General features: G+C 43.5%; 1 protein-coding gene across 2 annotated transcripts in view; it reads right to left on the bottom strand.

The window, feature by feature from the left end:
* Positions 1-13,917, bottom strand: part of PARN (poly(A)-specific ribonuclease) — an 806,720-nt gene that overhangs the window by 704,383 nt on the left and 88,420 nt on the right. For both annotated transcript variants that reach the window (XM_085628287.1, XM_085628288.1), the window contains exon 8: positions 5,395-5,460. In XM_085628287.1, coding sequence (XP_085484413.1) covers positions 5,395-5,460 — 66 coding nt within the window. The remainder of the gene's footprint in view (positions 1-5,394; positions 5,461-13,917) is intronic.

Raw genomic sequence — 13,917 nt, 5'->3', positions numbered from 1 at the left:
CATCAACATGTCTGGGATACCTAATACTGGTGCAGAACAAAGGGCTTGGCGTAACTGTTGGAAGGCGCTCTGGCACTCAGCAGTCCATGGGAGGGGAAAATGGGCCAACAAAAGTTTAATGTGTGAAAAACTGCCTAAAAAAAAAAAGGTGAGGCCAATCAGTGCAAGGACATCCTTCTGAGTGCGGGGTACAGGAGTGTCTAGAATGGTCTGAGTGCAGTTTGGTGTGAGTGCACGTCCCCCCTTAGGAGGTGAACTACATAGGTAACCTGCTGGCTACAAAATTGCAATTTCTTTCACAAGACTGTGATGATGGAGGCCAAGAAAAGATAAGTGTTCCTTCACACTAGGCAAGAACGCCAGCGCGGCATCCTCATTGATAAGACAATCTCTCGACCATTGGATAATTATTATTTAAAATAACACGCACACCTTCTGGAGAACAACGTATTGTGGCACAAAAATAATTAAGCATATCGATACCCACAATGTGTGGTAGGGGAAAGCATAAAATGGACATGCTGTAGTCTCTATCAAGCCTGAATTCAAGTGGCTGTGAAAGTGGGCTAGGTGTAGGTGTCCCATTGAATCCTATCGATGTTATCATTGTGCCAGACAGGAGAGACCTAGGAATCAATATTTTTTTTTAGACAGAGCACTACGAGTAGCCCCTGTATCAACCAGAAACTGATCAGTAGATCCCAAGACGTTTGCGTCAACATAAGGACCCATTTGATCTACTGGCACCTCAACCAGTCCCTTACCCCATCCTAGGCATCCCTATGCATAATCGGAATCCGCAAGAGCATCAGCAGAGTAATCAGACATTTGATATTGATTTCGTCTATCAAAAGTATTAGAGTAATTTGTTCCTTGTTCAACTGCTTCAAATCTGGGGCGAGCTCCTGTAACTCCCCGGTTTCCTGAACTCCTTGGGCGTCCTCTCATACTTACCCCTTCCCCGCTGATACTGCTGACCTCGCAAAAGGGGGCACTCGAGGTGTATACATTGCACGTCCGCCTCTTCCACCTTACCTAAATGGTGAACCATATGCTTGAGCCAACGTAACTTTTGTCTTTAATTCTTTAACCACCTTATCCTCCCTGCCTTTTGCTTCCTGTCACTCATAATATTAGGCCATAGTCAAAAGGGAAACTGGCACAGACGTGGCCCAAGAACTCTCGCTGGCCTTTAAGCGCCTAGCTATTTCTGGTAACATATTAGCGACAAATGTATCAACAAACAAATGTTTACCCGTATCATCAGCTAATTACTGACCACTAAAATCATGGAATGTCTCCTCAAATCTTGAACAGAGATCAGAAATTGACTAAATCCTTTTTCTGTTTACAGGACACTAACATAGTCCAATCTATTTTCTTAGGGGGTATGAGAGTTTTTAACTTAGTGACAATAGCTTTAGGAAGATCTAATATCTCCTTCTGAGGTTTCTGCGCAGGCTCCCTTTCCGCATCTATTCTTTCTAATGCCACTCAGGTGTCACAAAATGCCACATAGTCATCTATTTTACGTATTGTTCTCCACATATTAGAGGGCAAAATAAGCCCAAAGAACATATCAATATCTGGCAAGGTCATAGTGCAGGAGCTAATGGCTCCTTCCACCTCCTCATAGAAGGCGGCAGGATTTTTCATGGGGTCGGGCAAAGCAGCCGTAAGAACCATCACATCAGCTCTACTCCAAGGAGTGTAAACCCAATTATATATAAAATATCCCTTTGCATAATTCAAAGTTTTATCATTATTGGTTCCCGCAAATTTCGGAGGAACATGCAGGGGTGTAGCTTCATGCATAGGTTTCATAGTAGACTCACTACTACTAGGTTTATTCGCATCCACCAAAGCATCTACTTTCTTTGCCTGAGAGTGAACTGCTTCTGCAACTTTATTTTTCCAAGCTAATTCTTGCTCCTTCCGCAAACGCAATGTGTCATCTCGTAATTTGACCACCCGTCTAATCATATCAGATAGGAGATGGGACTTTCCTTTTTTTCGAACCTAACTGTTTATAATACGAACTTATATCATCTGGTTCTGTTGCATTAGAAATATGCCGCCAACCATATATTACCTCCCAGGTGAATTTTTCGACATAAATAAAACCGTTTGGCGTCTTCCCAAGTCTGAACTGTAACTGCGAAGGCCGTTGCTGTAGAAGTCGGACGTGCTTCCTCCCTAGCAATATTCCGCAAGTTATCTTTCTCTTGCCTAGATAAAGTAGAGCGAGTCTGCTGCCCAATTTGCTTATCTTTATCTTTTTCTTTTGAAGACAAATGCTCCTTATCAAAAACCTCATCCTCAGGGGCACTTGGAGTGGGGAATTTATACGGGGTTGGGGTGGCGTTCTAATAGGATGCAGTCATCCTGAGGTTTATTAAGTATGGGATAAATAGGGCACTTGATAGGATACTGTCCATTTACCTCTAATCGACGTTCCCCATCTTTTTTCTATTTTTTCCTTTTCTTGATCTTTAAATTCTAGCGCTTTTTGATATATCGTTTTGTTCTTTTTCTGCTATAGCTTCTGCTCTTTTCACTATCCCGCACTTTTCTCCCACATACGTACACAATCAAACATATCCCGTCTACTTTTTCTTTCAAATGAACCCTACTCTACATATTGAACCTTTTTAAAATCAAATAACCCATTAACATGCCATTATAGACCAGAATCTATCTTCGTGTTTTTGCTCCACAGTGTACTGTACGTTCTGGAAGAAATACCATATTTGAAATATATGTCTTTATTAGGTGTCCCCTCTGGGGGAGCCCTCTGACTTTTTTCTAAACTTTGTTTGGTACCACCAGAGCAGCAACACCACCTACAGAGTGTGCGGAGAAGAGGCATGCTTTAGAAATGTGTAAAATATACCTACTTAAAAATTTTCAAAAGGAGAAAAATCTCCACATTACCCGCCTACAATTTTTGCAAAAAGTGAATCACAAATTCAAATAAAAAGCCCAGGCTTAACAAATCAAGAGTGCCGCTTTAGCGACCTTACCAGACAGAAGTCTCCAACTCCCACCTACTGATCTCTGGTCGACCTAATGGTCACTATAAAAGTACGCCAAAGAAAACCCCAGTCGAGACCGGCACCACCTGGAGGGTCAAATCGGGAAAACCGGAAAAGTCACGTCGGCCTGCAAAGACAAAGGTCTCCTTGTGCAGTGCGCTTCCTCAGTGAAATTTCGATCTTCCGTCAAAACCACTCCTTCGGGCGGCAGCGTCTCTGATGGGGTCGCACGACGGATGCCAACTGTGGAAATATACCTTTTTAGGGGTACACTGGTGCAGGGTCAACCTTTTGTCCACAGGTTCAAAAACCAACAAAGTAGAGATCAGTACTGGATTAGGAATAAATAACAAGTTTAGTAATCACTCATGAGTGGGACCACGTCCACACAGCACTCAAGTGCTGGAGAAGGTAGTACATTAATGTCACAGAAGACCGGGCTTTTATACAGGTTTTGTGCAGTATAAGCATGTGAACAGAAATAGGGAGTACAATTTTAGAAATAGTTTTCAGCAAACAAGGGTAGATGAATAACAACGTGGTCAGCAAAGTTGGAGGGGGAGCAGGAGTGCTTATGGCAGCAATACATGATTGACAGTTAACAGGTGTACTGGCAGCTAATAACTCAGCACGTACATTGCTTTTAGCTGAGTCAGGAGGTCAACCAAAATAGATAGCACAGGCAGAAAAAGACTAGCAGTAGCAGACGGGAGAATTACGAAGGAAAGGAAATGGACACCACAGCCAAAATGGCTGCAGCTTATGCAAAGTAAAATATTACACGTTTTCCACGAGTCAGTCAAAGAACCTAAAATAGACAGATTGATAAACAAGCATTTGCAATGCAATTTGTCTCGCCTTTGGGACCTTATATGTATTTAACTATGCAGCATATTAGCCTGGGTGCTGAAACATCTATTTTTCTTTAACATGGAGGGAAAGTAAGCACCAAACTGTGTGACACGTCAGGTATGGGAACACATGGAGAGAAATATTGCCTTTCAGCGCGAAATGGTATAGTCCAAAGCTCTGTTTTTAATATAAATATCAGGGCCTTCGTCATATCACTGAAAATACAAGATTTGAAAATAACATTGTCTACGGTTGCTCGTGGAACACCATTTCTATGAACTTGAATCTAGAGAATGCTAAAGTGATTCTGGTATTTTACTGACCTCTGCTGGTCGTTTTCTATAAAGAAAGTTAAATAGAGGCAGTTGAACAGAAAAAAGTCCCTCCTAGGGCTGAGCTCCAGAGCCCACAAAGTACATACACATATAAGTATATAATAAGTATATACTAAAATATACAAGAGGTCTCGAATGCTCGACCTAAAAATAGTTTGATAGTAAAGGTCTAGTTAGTGCTATATAAATTCAGAGATTTCCCATAGCCGGTCAGAGAATTCCTGATAAGCATTTGAGATATTGTGACTGCAGTAATACATTTGCATACAAACATTGTGCTTCTCTTATATTCCTTTTAAGTGGAGTAACTACACTTATTTGGCAGACTATACCACCATAAATACTGGTTATGTGAAAGCCTGTTTTCTAGGAGCACCAGAATTATGGCACAGTATAAGCGTTCTAATTCTAAGGAATTCTGCTTACTTGCCCTGACATTTTGAATCCTAGGTTATGGTCCTGTGCCACATGAAACCTTTTAATACATTCTTGGGCATCGGTTACTCCTATTTTCTCACGTTTCCTTGACAAGCAGATTTAAAATTGACAGGGAAGAGAGTTATGAACTAGGACGGCCATTTCATTGTCCTAGTGTGCACTTTTTCGCTTTCAGTACCTGCAATGGTGATCTACTCTATGAATGTGGCTCCTTATAGCGTCTGCGGCTGTCTAGTTGGTCTTTAAAAATCCTGATTCAGGTCAAGCTCTAGCCACAGATTAAAAATCTAGACAAATTGAAAACCTGAACTGTACAGTGAGCCACTGCATGTCTGACACCTTGGTCCCGTTTAGTAGTACAACAATGTTCAGCCGCCAGGAGGAACACCATTTAGTAATAAATTTCACAGCATGATCTTACTGGCAGATCATATAACTTAATATATCGAACACATTGCTCTGCCAAGCCATGTTTTTCTTTGCTTTATACAACACAGTTTTCCATTATATTTAGTTTTGCATTCAATTGTTTATTTTTGAAGTACTCCTTCACTGGACTGAAGATTTAGTGAGTGCTATTATGTACTATAGAAAGAAACAGAATGCAAATGCTTCATCATTTACCCAAACATATATTTCATTACACTGTGAAACAATGCCAACATCCAAAATACATGCAGAAGAGATGCAGAAATAAAAGCAGCAATGTTGGCCTGTATAGACTGTAAACATACCCGGTGCATGGTTCCAAATCCAGCGTCTTTTTCTCTTCATTTTGTAACAAATCTTCTACCTTCTCACTGAAGATAAAACCAATATTGAAGTTAGTCACATGAATTATGCTCACACTTAACCAGAGAGAATTGAATTGCTGAGAATGAAGCGCTTTGCATTTACTTACATAAAACGGGATCATGATTCTTGAATATATGCTCGTGCGGTCATGAAAAGCGTGACTTGAAAACGTCTTCCTAAACTGCCTACAGGACTGAGTGGCCAAAGAAGCTTTCCTTAATGACAGCCAGGCAGGTATCAGAAATAGTACTGGTACAGTATACCAGGCAAAAGAGCCCTACACAATCTGAAAAGTACAGCAAGCGAAAAAGGGGTCCTTATATTTGAAATTTGTGGATTTAAGATCTGTGTTTGATCTGGTCAATGGGAATCAACTGGTGTCTTTCTAATTCTCCAAGGTCTTGAAAAATCCTTGACCACTATTAGCCTGGCCCTCCATACAGACAACTGCTAGAGTACGGTATGGGTTACCTGGGAGATTACATGAGCTTTTCAATCTTGTTAGGCGTGCAACAGTGATGTGTCTTGGCAATTCTTATGCGAATGGTCTGTTCCTAAATGATGTGGCAGTGGATTTAGCAAGCTGAAACTTAATATAATAAATGACAGTGTCAATGTATCAATCATCTTGTTTGCTAAGGTCACCATCATGCTTGCTCTACCAGTACTATCTATGCATAAACTAATTGGCGGCTTTGCAGAATAAAGTAAGCAGTTTTACATTTTCTATTTTAACTGTGGTTTGTACACCCGTTTGGGCTAGGCTGAGAAAAATAAGGATGAATTCGCTCAATTAAGGTTTTATCGCAATTTATCAAAGTTAAAATCATAACAGCGGGAACTCCCCAAATGTCTCACCTCCAAATTCCAAGCCCTTTCCCAACCCCTTTTCCCCCTCCAACTCCACCCACCATTTTGCTGGGTTAAGGGATATAAATTAAAGGTTCAATATTAAACAGCCAGCCATTAATTTCATTAGAGGTCCATTAAGTGTCCTTGTTAGTCGCATAGCATGAGTGAAGCTGGGATTCTTCTATAATTCCAAATGCTATTAGACTTCATGGAACTCTAAGTATCGAAAGCTCCAGACAAAGTACTCCCATTGCACCCCCATTGTTTGCTGAACTCCTGTTCCTGCCACACTGCATTTTTCGAATTGTTCTCTAATGCTTGGATCCATCAGACTCTACTCACCCAAGCAATCTGTCAGGAACCCCGCTGTCACATAGCTAGGACACATTGTTTGCTGCCAGGAAGACGACCTCAGGACATTGTGCGAATTAGGATCCTGTGACTTTGTTTTAAGAATGTATTGCCAAAATGGCCATCATTTAGAACATGAACAAAGCACATAGGTAAGCAAGCCCTTTTCTTCAAATAGCAGCCAACACTGGGCCTCTTGGGCACAGCCTATGGCCTTCAATCTAAAAGGGTTATAGTCAAAGTGCAGTATTCTCAAGCAGGTTTCTTTACCACGAACATGGCTAGTCATGGTGCCCTCCAGTGATTGTGGCCCAACTTTTCTCCCAATGTAATGCCAAGCTCTCGCTCCCATGCATCCTAGCCTTTTCCCTAGCAGTAATTGATTCAGTAGTCTATTTCGCTAAGGAACACTTCTCTTTTCTCAGTCATGATATAGGAGGTATGTTCCACATGGGGTAAGGGCTCTAAAAACCGCTTTATATATAGTTGTAAAACTCAATGCCTCACACGAAACCATCTAAAGCTTGCCAAAGGCTGCATCCTTAAGTAGCTCGAATGATTTCATTTATCCTCCCTCACACATCTTCCACTGTTAAGCAAATGCTTTCCCACCAATGGTGGAATACTTTCCTATCTCATCCCCTGGAAAAATATTTCCCCAATGCAGAATGAATGAAGAGGGGGGAAGGTGGATAACCCTTTGCAGTTCCATTCTACCCCCAATACTTGCTAGTTCGAGACGGTGATTGCGGAGAAATAAAAGGCCGCTTTTCTGTCAGATTAACTAGTCCACGGGATCTCGTAGTTATCCCCTACAATGAGTCCGATCAGTCATGCACCAGCTTTTGTCTGTGTCCAGATGAGGAAAAAGCAGAGGTGGGTCACATAACAGTTCAGGAGATTGGGCATTCCTATACCTCCCTGTGCGACACCCAACATACATTGTCGACAGCTATGTCAAACTTTATTATTCTGCCACAAAAAGAAAATGCACTAAAGCTGCTCATTTACATGGTATTTTGTAATGTAAAGAGGGAGAGTTTGGAAGACAGAATTTTTTAGCAGAGGGTCATTTTGATGCATTCTAACCAACTAAGTCAGGAGAGGGTCTCGGTCTTCCAGCTATGGAGTTCAGTTTTCACAGAGGCTTTATGGGTTACACAGGCTGGGCTCCCTACTGACAATTATGGCTCTCCACAAGTCTAGTCCTAAGTGTTGGATCGTTGTAGTGAATCACTGCAGAGGCACCAGCTGTTAGAGAGCTGGCATTAGCACTAATGGGGTGAAGACATTAAGACCTGCAGACTTCAACAAGTTGACCTTAAAGCTCAATATTGTCCTAAATTCTCCTAGCTCTCTCACGAGCACTGGGAGTGACAATCGGATAGATTAGGGAAACTAGTCATTCATGAACATTGCTAATTTAAACTTCTCACTTCCAAAGCAAACCCCTTGGACTAAAGAGTTGTGGTGGCTCCTCTAGGCCAAGGTATTGAAAAAGGTGGCAAAAAGAATGTGGGAAATCGGAGACAGTCTTGTATATTCTCCCGCTCATTGGGGGAACCACTGTGATTTCATCCCATTGACTCCCACACCTGCTCGTGGGGCTTGGTAACCCATCATACACCCCTGAAATACCTCTTCCAGGCTGACTGCTCAAAGTGTCTTCCATAAAATCCCTAACTTACTATGTCAAACGATTTCTTGGTGTACACAGAGGACAGGGACCATATTCCTTCCATCCTTATTACCTTGGTCACTGAGGTGAAGGGTCTACTTGGTCTCATCACTGGCCTGCCTTCTAGATATAAAGCCAGATCGGTCAGGGTGGATGGCATCCCTGATAGCTGGGTACAAAATTCTTCGTTATTTTGGTGAGTATTTTGGCGTCTGTGTTGAGGAGGGAGATCGGCCTGTAATAATCACAATGATAAAGTGATTTGCCCAGCTTTAGCATCATGGCTATCTGAAACTATTGTTGTATGTGTTCGTTTTTTACCTTGGATTATTCTGTGAAAGACCTCAGCAAGACCAGGGTAATGAGTCTAATTTATGTTATCAATGACTATCGGGTCTACCAACAAGGTTTCAATAAGGCACCACGTGGCATCACTCGTCTAATGGCTGGGACAAGGCAAGAACACCGCAAAGGTCTTTTTTTTAGGAAGATCTTGATTTATTGCTTATCTGTTTTATTGTACTTGTGGATAATAAATAGACTCCATCTATACATAATGTACATGCTTGAGTGCCGGGTGACCCTCTGTTTAAAGCAGTCCATGTGCCGAGATGGTTGGTGTACCTGGAACATCCTGCACTCCAGAAAGCATCCAAAATGCAGCCTCTTTTCCAGTAGTATAAGGTCAAGTCACATAGCTTTTATGGGCTGCCGTATAGTTGGAATAATCCCTAGTTAGCAGGTGTCTATTTCACCACCCCTCAACCAGCCCTAATTCTTAAAGGTAGAGTTTTCCAGGGCCAGATAGGACTACCATACCTCCCTATGCACATTGGGTTCTGGCCAGGTCCGCACCCATCACTGATTAAAGTCTCCCCTACGATAACCGGTTTGTCTGCCCAGTGAATAAAGCAAAACAATGTTGGTTTCAGAAGAAACCAGCCAAATCAGATCTGTGCGTTATAGGGTGATATGTTCAAGAACAGAACATAGTTGTGGTGGTGCAGGATGCAGTAAGTGACAGGAAGAGCATGCTACTGTTAAAGAAGCAGAGTCCTCCATGTAAGAAGACTACTAGTAGTGTAAAGTATAACTGTACAAAACTGCAGCATACTTGCCCCCTCATGACCCTGCCATCCACACACCACAGTTACTAGGTCAGCCAAGTGCTAGGTCCATATCTTCATTGGTGTCCTGTGAGTCCATTATAAAAATGGGCAATCGCCGCCCTATTGCCCCCCAGAATTCGCTCATCTTTCATGGCTCTCTGGGTACTCTTTCTAAGAACCTTCCATTCAGGGCTTCTTGGGTGGAGAAGGTTACTCTCCATCTCATTCATTGTGCCGGCTCAAAGTGAGCTCAGGCAGGCATGCTTTTCTTTCAAAGATTTAGACACTTGTATTAGAAAAGAGCTTACAGATGAGAAAGTGGAGGATGACTGCATAATATGGGTGGAATTAGTGATGAGCTGATGACATCTACACGTGCTGACTTGGCCCCTAAAGTGGATGAGCAGACAAAGTACTACGGAAGTGCTCCCTTACACTATAAACACTACAGATTTATGGTGAACCGGGGGTCTGTTCTGTACAGCAAGCCTTTGAATGATTAAGGACGCCTAAAGTATAGCCCAATAAGTGAATGTGTAGTTATATAAACATGCTTTCTTTGGTTGCAATCCGTATTTCTCAGTTATATGCTCATATCATATCATATCATATAGGGAGAGGTCCCTTCAAACTGGAAGGAGGCTGTCGTCAAAGCGCTTCTCAAGAAACCGTCGCTTGACCCAGCAGACCTTTCCAACTACAGACCTATCTCACTCCTCCCTTGGATAGGTAAAGTCGCCGAAAAACTCGCGAATAAAAAACTGTCGCACTACCTAGAGTCAAACCAACTCCTCAACGACTCACAGACAGGCTTTAGACCAGGTCAGGGCACGGACACTGCTCTCCTCGTAGCAGTAGAAAGAACTAGGGAAATCATCGATACAGGAGGATCAGTGGCAGTGGTCCTCCTAGACCTAAGCGCGGCCTTTGACACGGTCAGCCACCAGGTCTTAACCCAACGTCTGGAGAATATTGGGGTCAAAGACAGAGTGCTGAAATGGCTATCGTCCTTTCTCTCCCGACGCTCCTACCAAGTATGGGAAGGCGAAAGCCGCTCCCCCTCCATCCCCCTCCAGTGCGGCGTGCCTCAGGGCTCATCCCTGAGCCCCACGTTGTTTAACGTTTACATGGCCCCACTGGAGGAACTCGTCTCACCCTTCGGAGTCACTATCGTCAGCTATGCCGACGACACACAACTGGTGGTGACACTGTCCCACACCAAGCTAGAGCCCTCTAATCTCCACGACTGTCTCTCCAACGTACATCAGTGGATGAGTGACTCTGCTTTGAAACTAAATGGCTCCAAAACGGAGATCCTGCTCCTAGGACATAAAACCACGAACCTCCCCTCTAACATCTGGCCTGCCTGCATGGGTGAACCCCCCACCCCCAAGAAGGAGGTCAAGAGTCTCGGAGTGTGGCTGGAGACCGACCTTACCTTCAGGACACAGGCAAGAAAGACGGCCGGCATATGCTACGGTCTACTTAAATCTTGCAGGAAGGTACTCCCGCTACTACCTTTCCAGCCGCGTCTCATGCTGATCCAGGGCCTAATTTTATCCAGGCTGGACTACAGCAATGCCATTTACCTGGGCTCTCCAGAATCCACTCTTCAGACTCTGCAAAAAGCTCAAAACGCCGCAGCCCGACTCCTAACGAACACCCCGGCTAGATCATCTGCCAAACCCGCACTTAGGAAGCTGCACTGGCTCCCTATCAGGGAAAGGGTCACTTTCAAGGCCCTTTGTCTCGCCCACAAGGTACTACACAACACCGGTCCTCCCATACTAAACAACTGGTTCACCCCCTATAGACCCACCAGAGCGCTTCGCTCGGAGCACGGAAACCTCATTACGATCCCCAAGGTGAAAAAGGCCCGCATAGGTGGCCGCCGTTTCTCGGTCAACACAGGAAACAAATGGAATGCACTCCCTCTGAGCCTCAGAGCAGAACCCAACCTCCTTCGGTTCAGAAAATCCCTCAAAACCCTACTCTTCCCCTAAGCTGTCACTTCTCCTGACCAAACCCCCTTTGCGAGTAAAAAGGTTCAGCGCTGCGATACCCACCGGGTGACTACGCGCTCTATAAAACCATAAAAATAAAAAATATCACAATATAAATATGCAAGTGATATTCATCCTAGCTTAAGTGCTGTGGGCATCTGGGCACAGATGTTTGTACTGTGAGGAAAATTAAAATGTCAAGAAAAAACGTAGACACTCTGGTGTAGCCTTCCCAGAAACAGTGGACCCATTTTCAACAGTGGACGCCTTTATCTTGCAAGAACGCTGTGGCAGATCAAAATATTCCAAGTACTCTGTTATTGGACTAATGTACTGTGTAGTAATTGCACCCTTACAACACTCATTACCCCTGATAAGGTGTTAAAGTGCTTTTTCGATGGGTAGAAAAAAAACAGTTAGTGGGATTAATCTAGTAATTATTATTAATGGCGTACGGGTGACTCCTGCTCTCATTAATCAGATATAAATGATATTTGCAACTTTGTTCACTGCTTGTTGCCCATCCCAACTATGGATGATGTAACTGGTTAGGGTCTTTAAGTGCAATTCCTACTGTAGGTAAAACTAACCAAAATACAACAGATTAGGATTCAGACAAAAATCTATTCAGAGCCTGAACCTAGCTTTTGTTTGACGAATTCAGGTGGCAAAAAACTTAGTACCCTTCTTTACAGCTTTCAATCTTCTACAGATTTATATTCTTTCTAGGTTATCGAGCATCAAGAACAAAGGGAGACAAACAACGAAGTTTGAACTAATTGCAGAGGTTTCAATACACTGCTTAGGCTACCAATTATGGCCAAGACCCCACATAACTGGGATGGGTAGGAAATTGGATTTTCAGGTAGGGAGCGATGACCCTTCGCAAGTAACAACCATAATTTCTGTCAGGATGAATCACAAATTAACCTGTAGGGTAAATTAACTTGTGCTTAACCCTCTGGTAGCTTGGCAAAAAAGCAGTCCGGCTTAACAAGTGTCAAAGTGTAAATTATTTATGCAGCACATTAACAGTAATCAAGTGAGAAAACCACAAGAAAAATCCTACACAAACATTGAAAAATTAGAGTACATTGTAATAAATAAAATGATAACAGAACAAAACCAATCAGTAGAACTAGAAATATGAAATTTCAAAGTTTTAGATAAGTAAAGCGCCTAAAAGCACAAAGATAAACTCGAGGTGATTGAGCACAGGCCGGATAATGGGGCTAGGTTAATCCCAGCTGAAGTTACCTTCTCAAAGTCTGAGGCGAAGAGTCCAGTTCGCAGTGGCAGAGGCCACAAGGAGAGAGGAGAGGATGTAGTCTTCCGGCTAGAGCGGTTGACCTCAAAGCTGGGGAACCAGGTTCGAGTCTCGTCAACGACGTTCAACGTTCTGTGATTCTGGGTAAATCACTTGATCGCCCCATGCCTAACAAAAATGAATGTGTCCTTCTGTAACAAAACTAAGTGGGCTGTCACTGCTGTAGTGCTAAGTGCAGATCTCTTGGTCGGTCCTCCCTGGCAGTCACGGTAGCTCAACAAGTCTGGCTCACCGGAGCTGCACGTGGCAGTCACCTCAAACAGTAGTCTCGGCATGAGGAGCTCAAAACATAAGCATTTCTCCAAGAATGCACTCAGATGCCAGCCATGGGTCCATGGCCTGGGGAGCACCTCTTGGAGACCAGGGGCTCACTTCAGCAGAGGCCAGCAGGGCTCAGGCAGGTCTATTTGTTGCAGGTCAGCTGGGAAGTTGCAGGAAGGCGTCAGGAGCTTGTGACCTGTAGCTGAGAACAGGAGGCCACCCAGCTAGCCCATGGAGACACTCTTGTGACCCTGGATTCAAAGAACATGTCCAGGCTTCCTTCCTCAGGCAGTACGGCAGTCCCTTCTGCGGCACAGCAGTCCTTCACTCATCCAGAAGTGACGTGATGAATGGTTCAAGATGTCCAATATTTATACCTGTTGTCAGTCTTTGAAGTAGGGGGGTTACTCCCACCTCTGGTCCTGTAACGTTCTTCCCTTTCCGAGCGTCAAGTAGTCTAGAGTGACCAAAGACTGGTGTCAAGTTCCTTTGTGTATGTGCTAGAGGCAGACCTTTAAAGTCTAAGCTGGACAGGGAACAGCTCTGCCCCAACCATCTGGCAGGATGGCCCATCCTGCCAACATCTAGTCACCCTTTGTCTTACTGTCTGGGAGGAATACACAAAGGCAAACTGCTGAGCTTTAAACAAACATGACCCAGGACACAGGCAGTAAGTACTAAATGGTTAAGACTGAAAAATTGCAACTTTGTCAAAGCGGCATTTTCAAAATTGTGACTTAAAACCAGACTTTACTACTAAAGAAGGTTGCAAATTGCAATTCGTAAGAGTGCAAATACAATTTTCCTCTCTGCTTCCAAACTTAAATTATCAATTAAGTGGAACGAGGTAACCCAATGTCATCCAATGTGACAGACCTCGA

This window comes from Triturus cristatus, chromosome 10 (assembly GCF_964204655.1).
Source record: "Triturus cristatus chromosome 10, aTriCri1.1, whole genome shotgun sequence".
Classification (NCBI taxonomy): domain Eukaryota; kingdom Metazoa; phylum Chordata; class Amphibia; order Caudata; family Salamandridae; genus Triturus; species Triturus cristatus.
The sequence above is the reverse complement of the archived record's forward strand: the minus strand, read 5'-3'. Positions and strand labels throughout refer to the sequence as shown.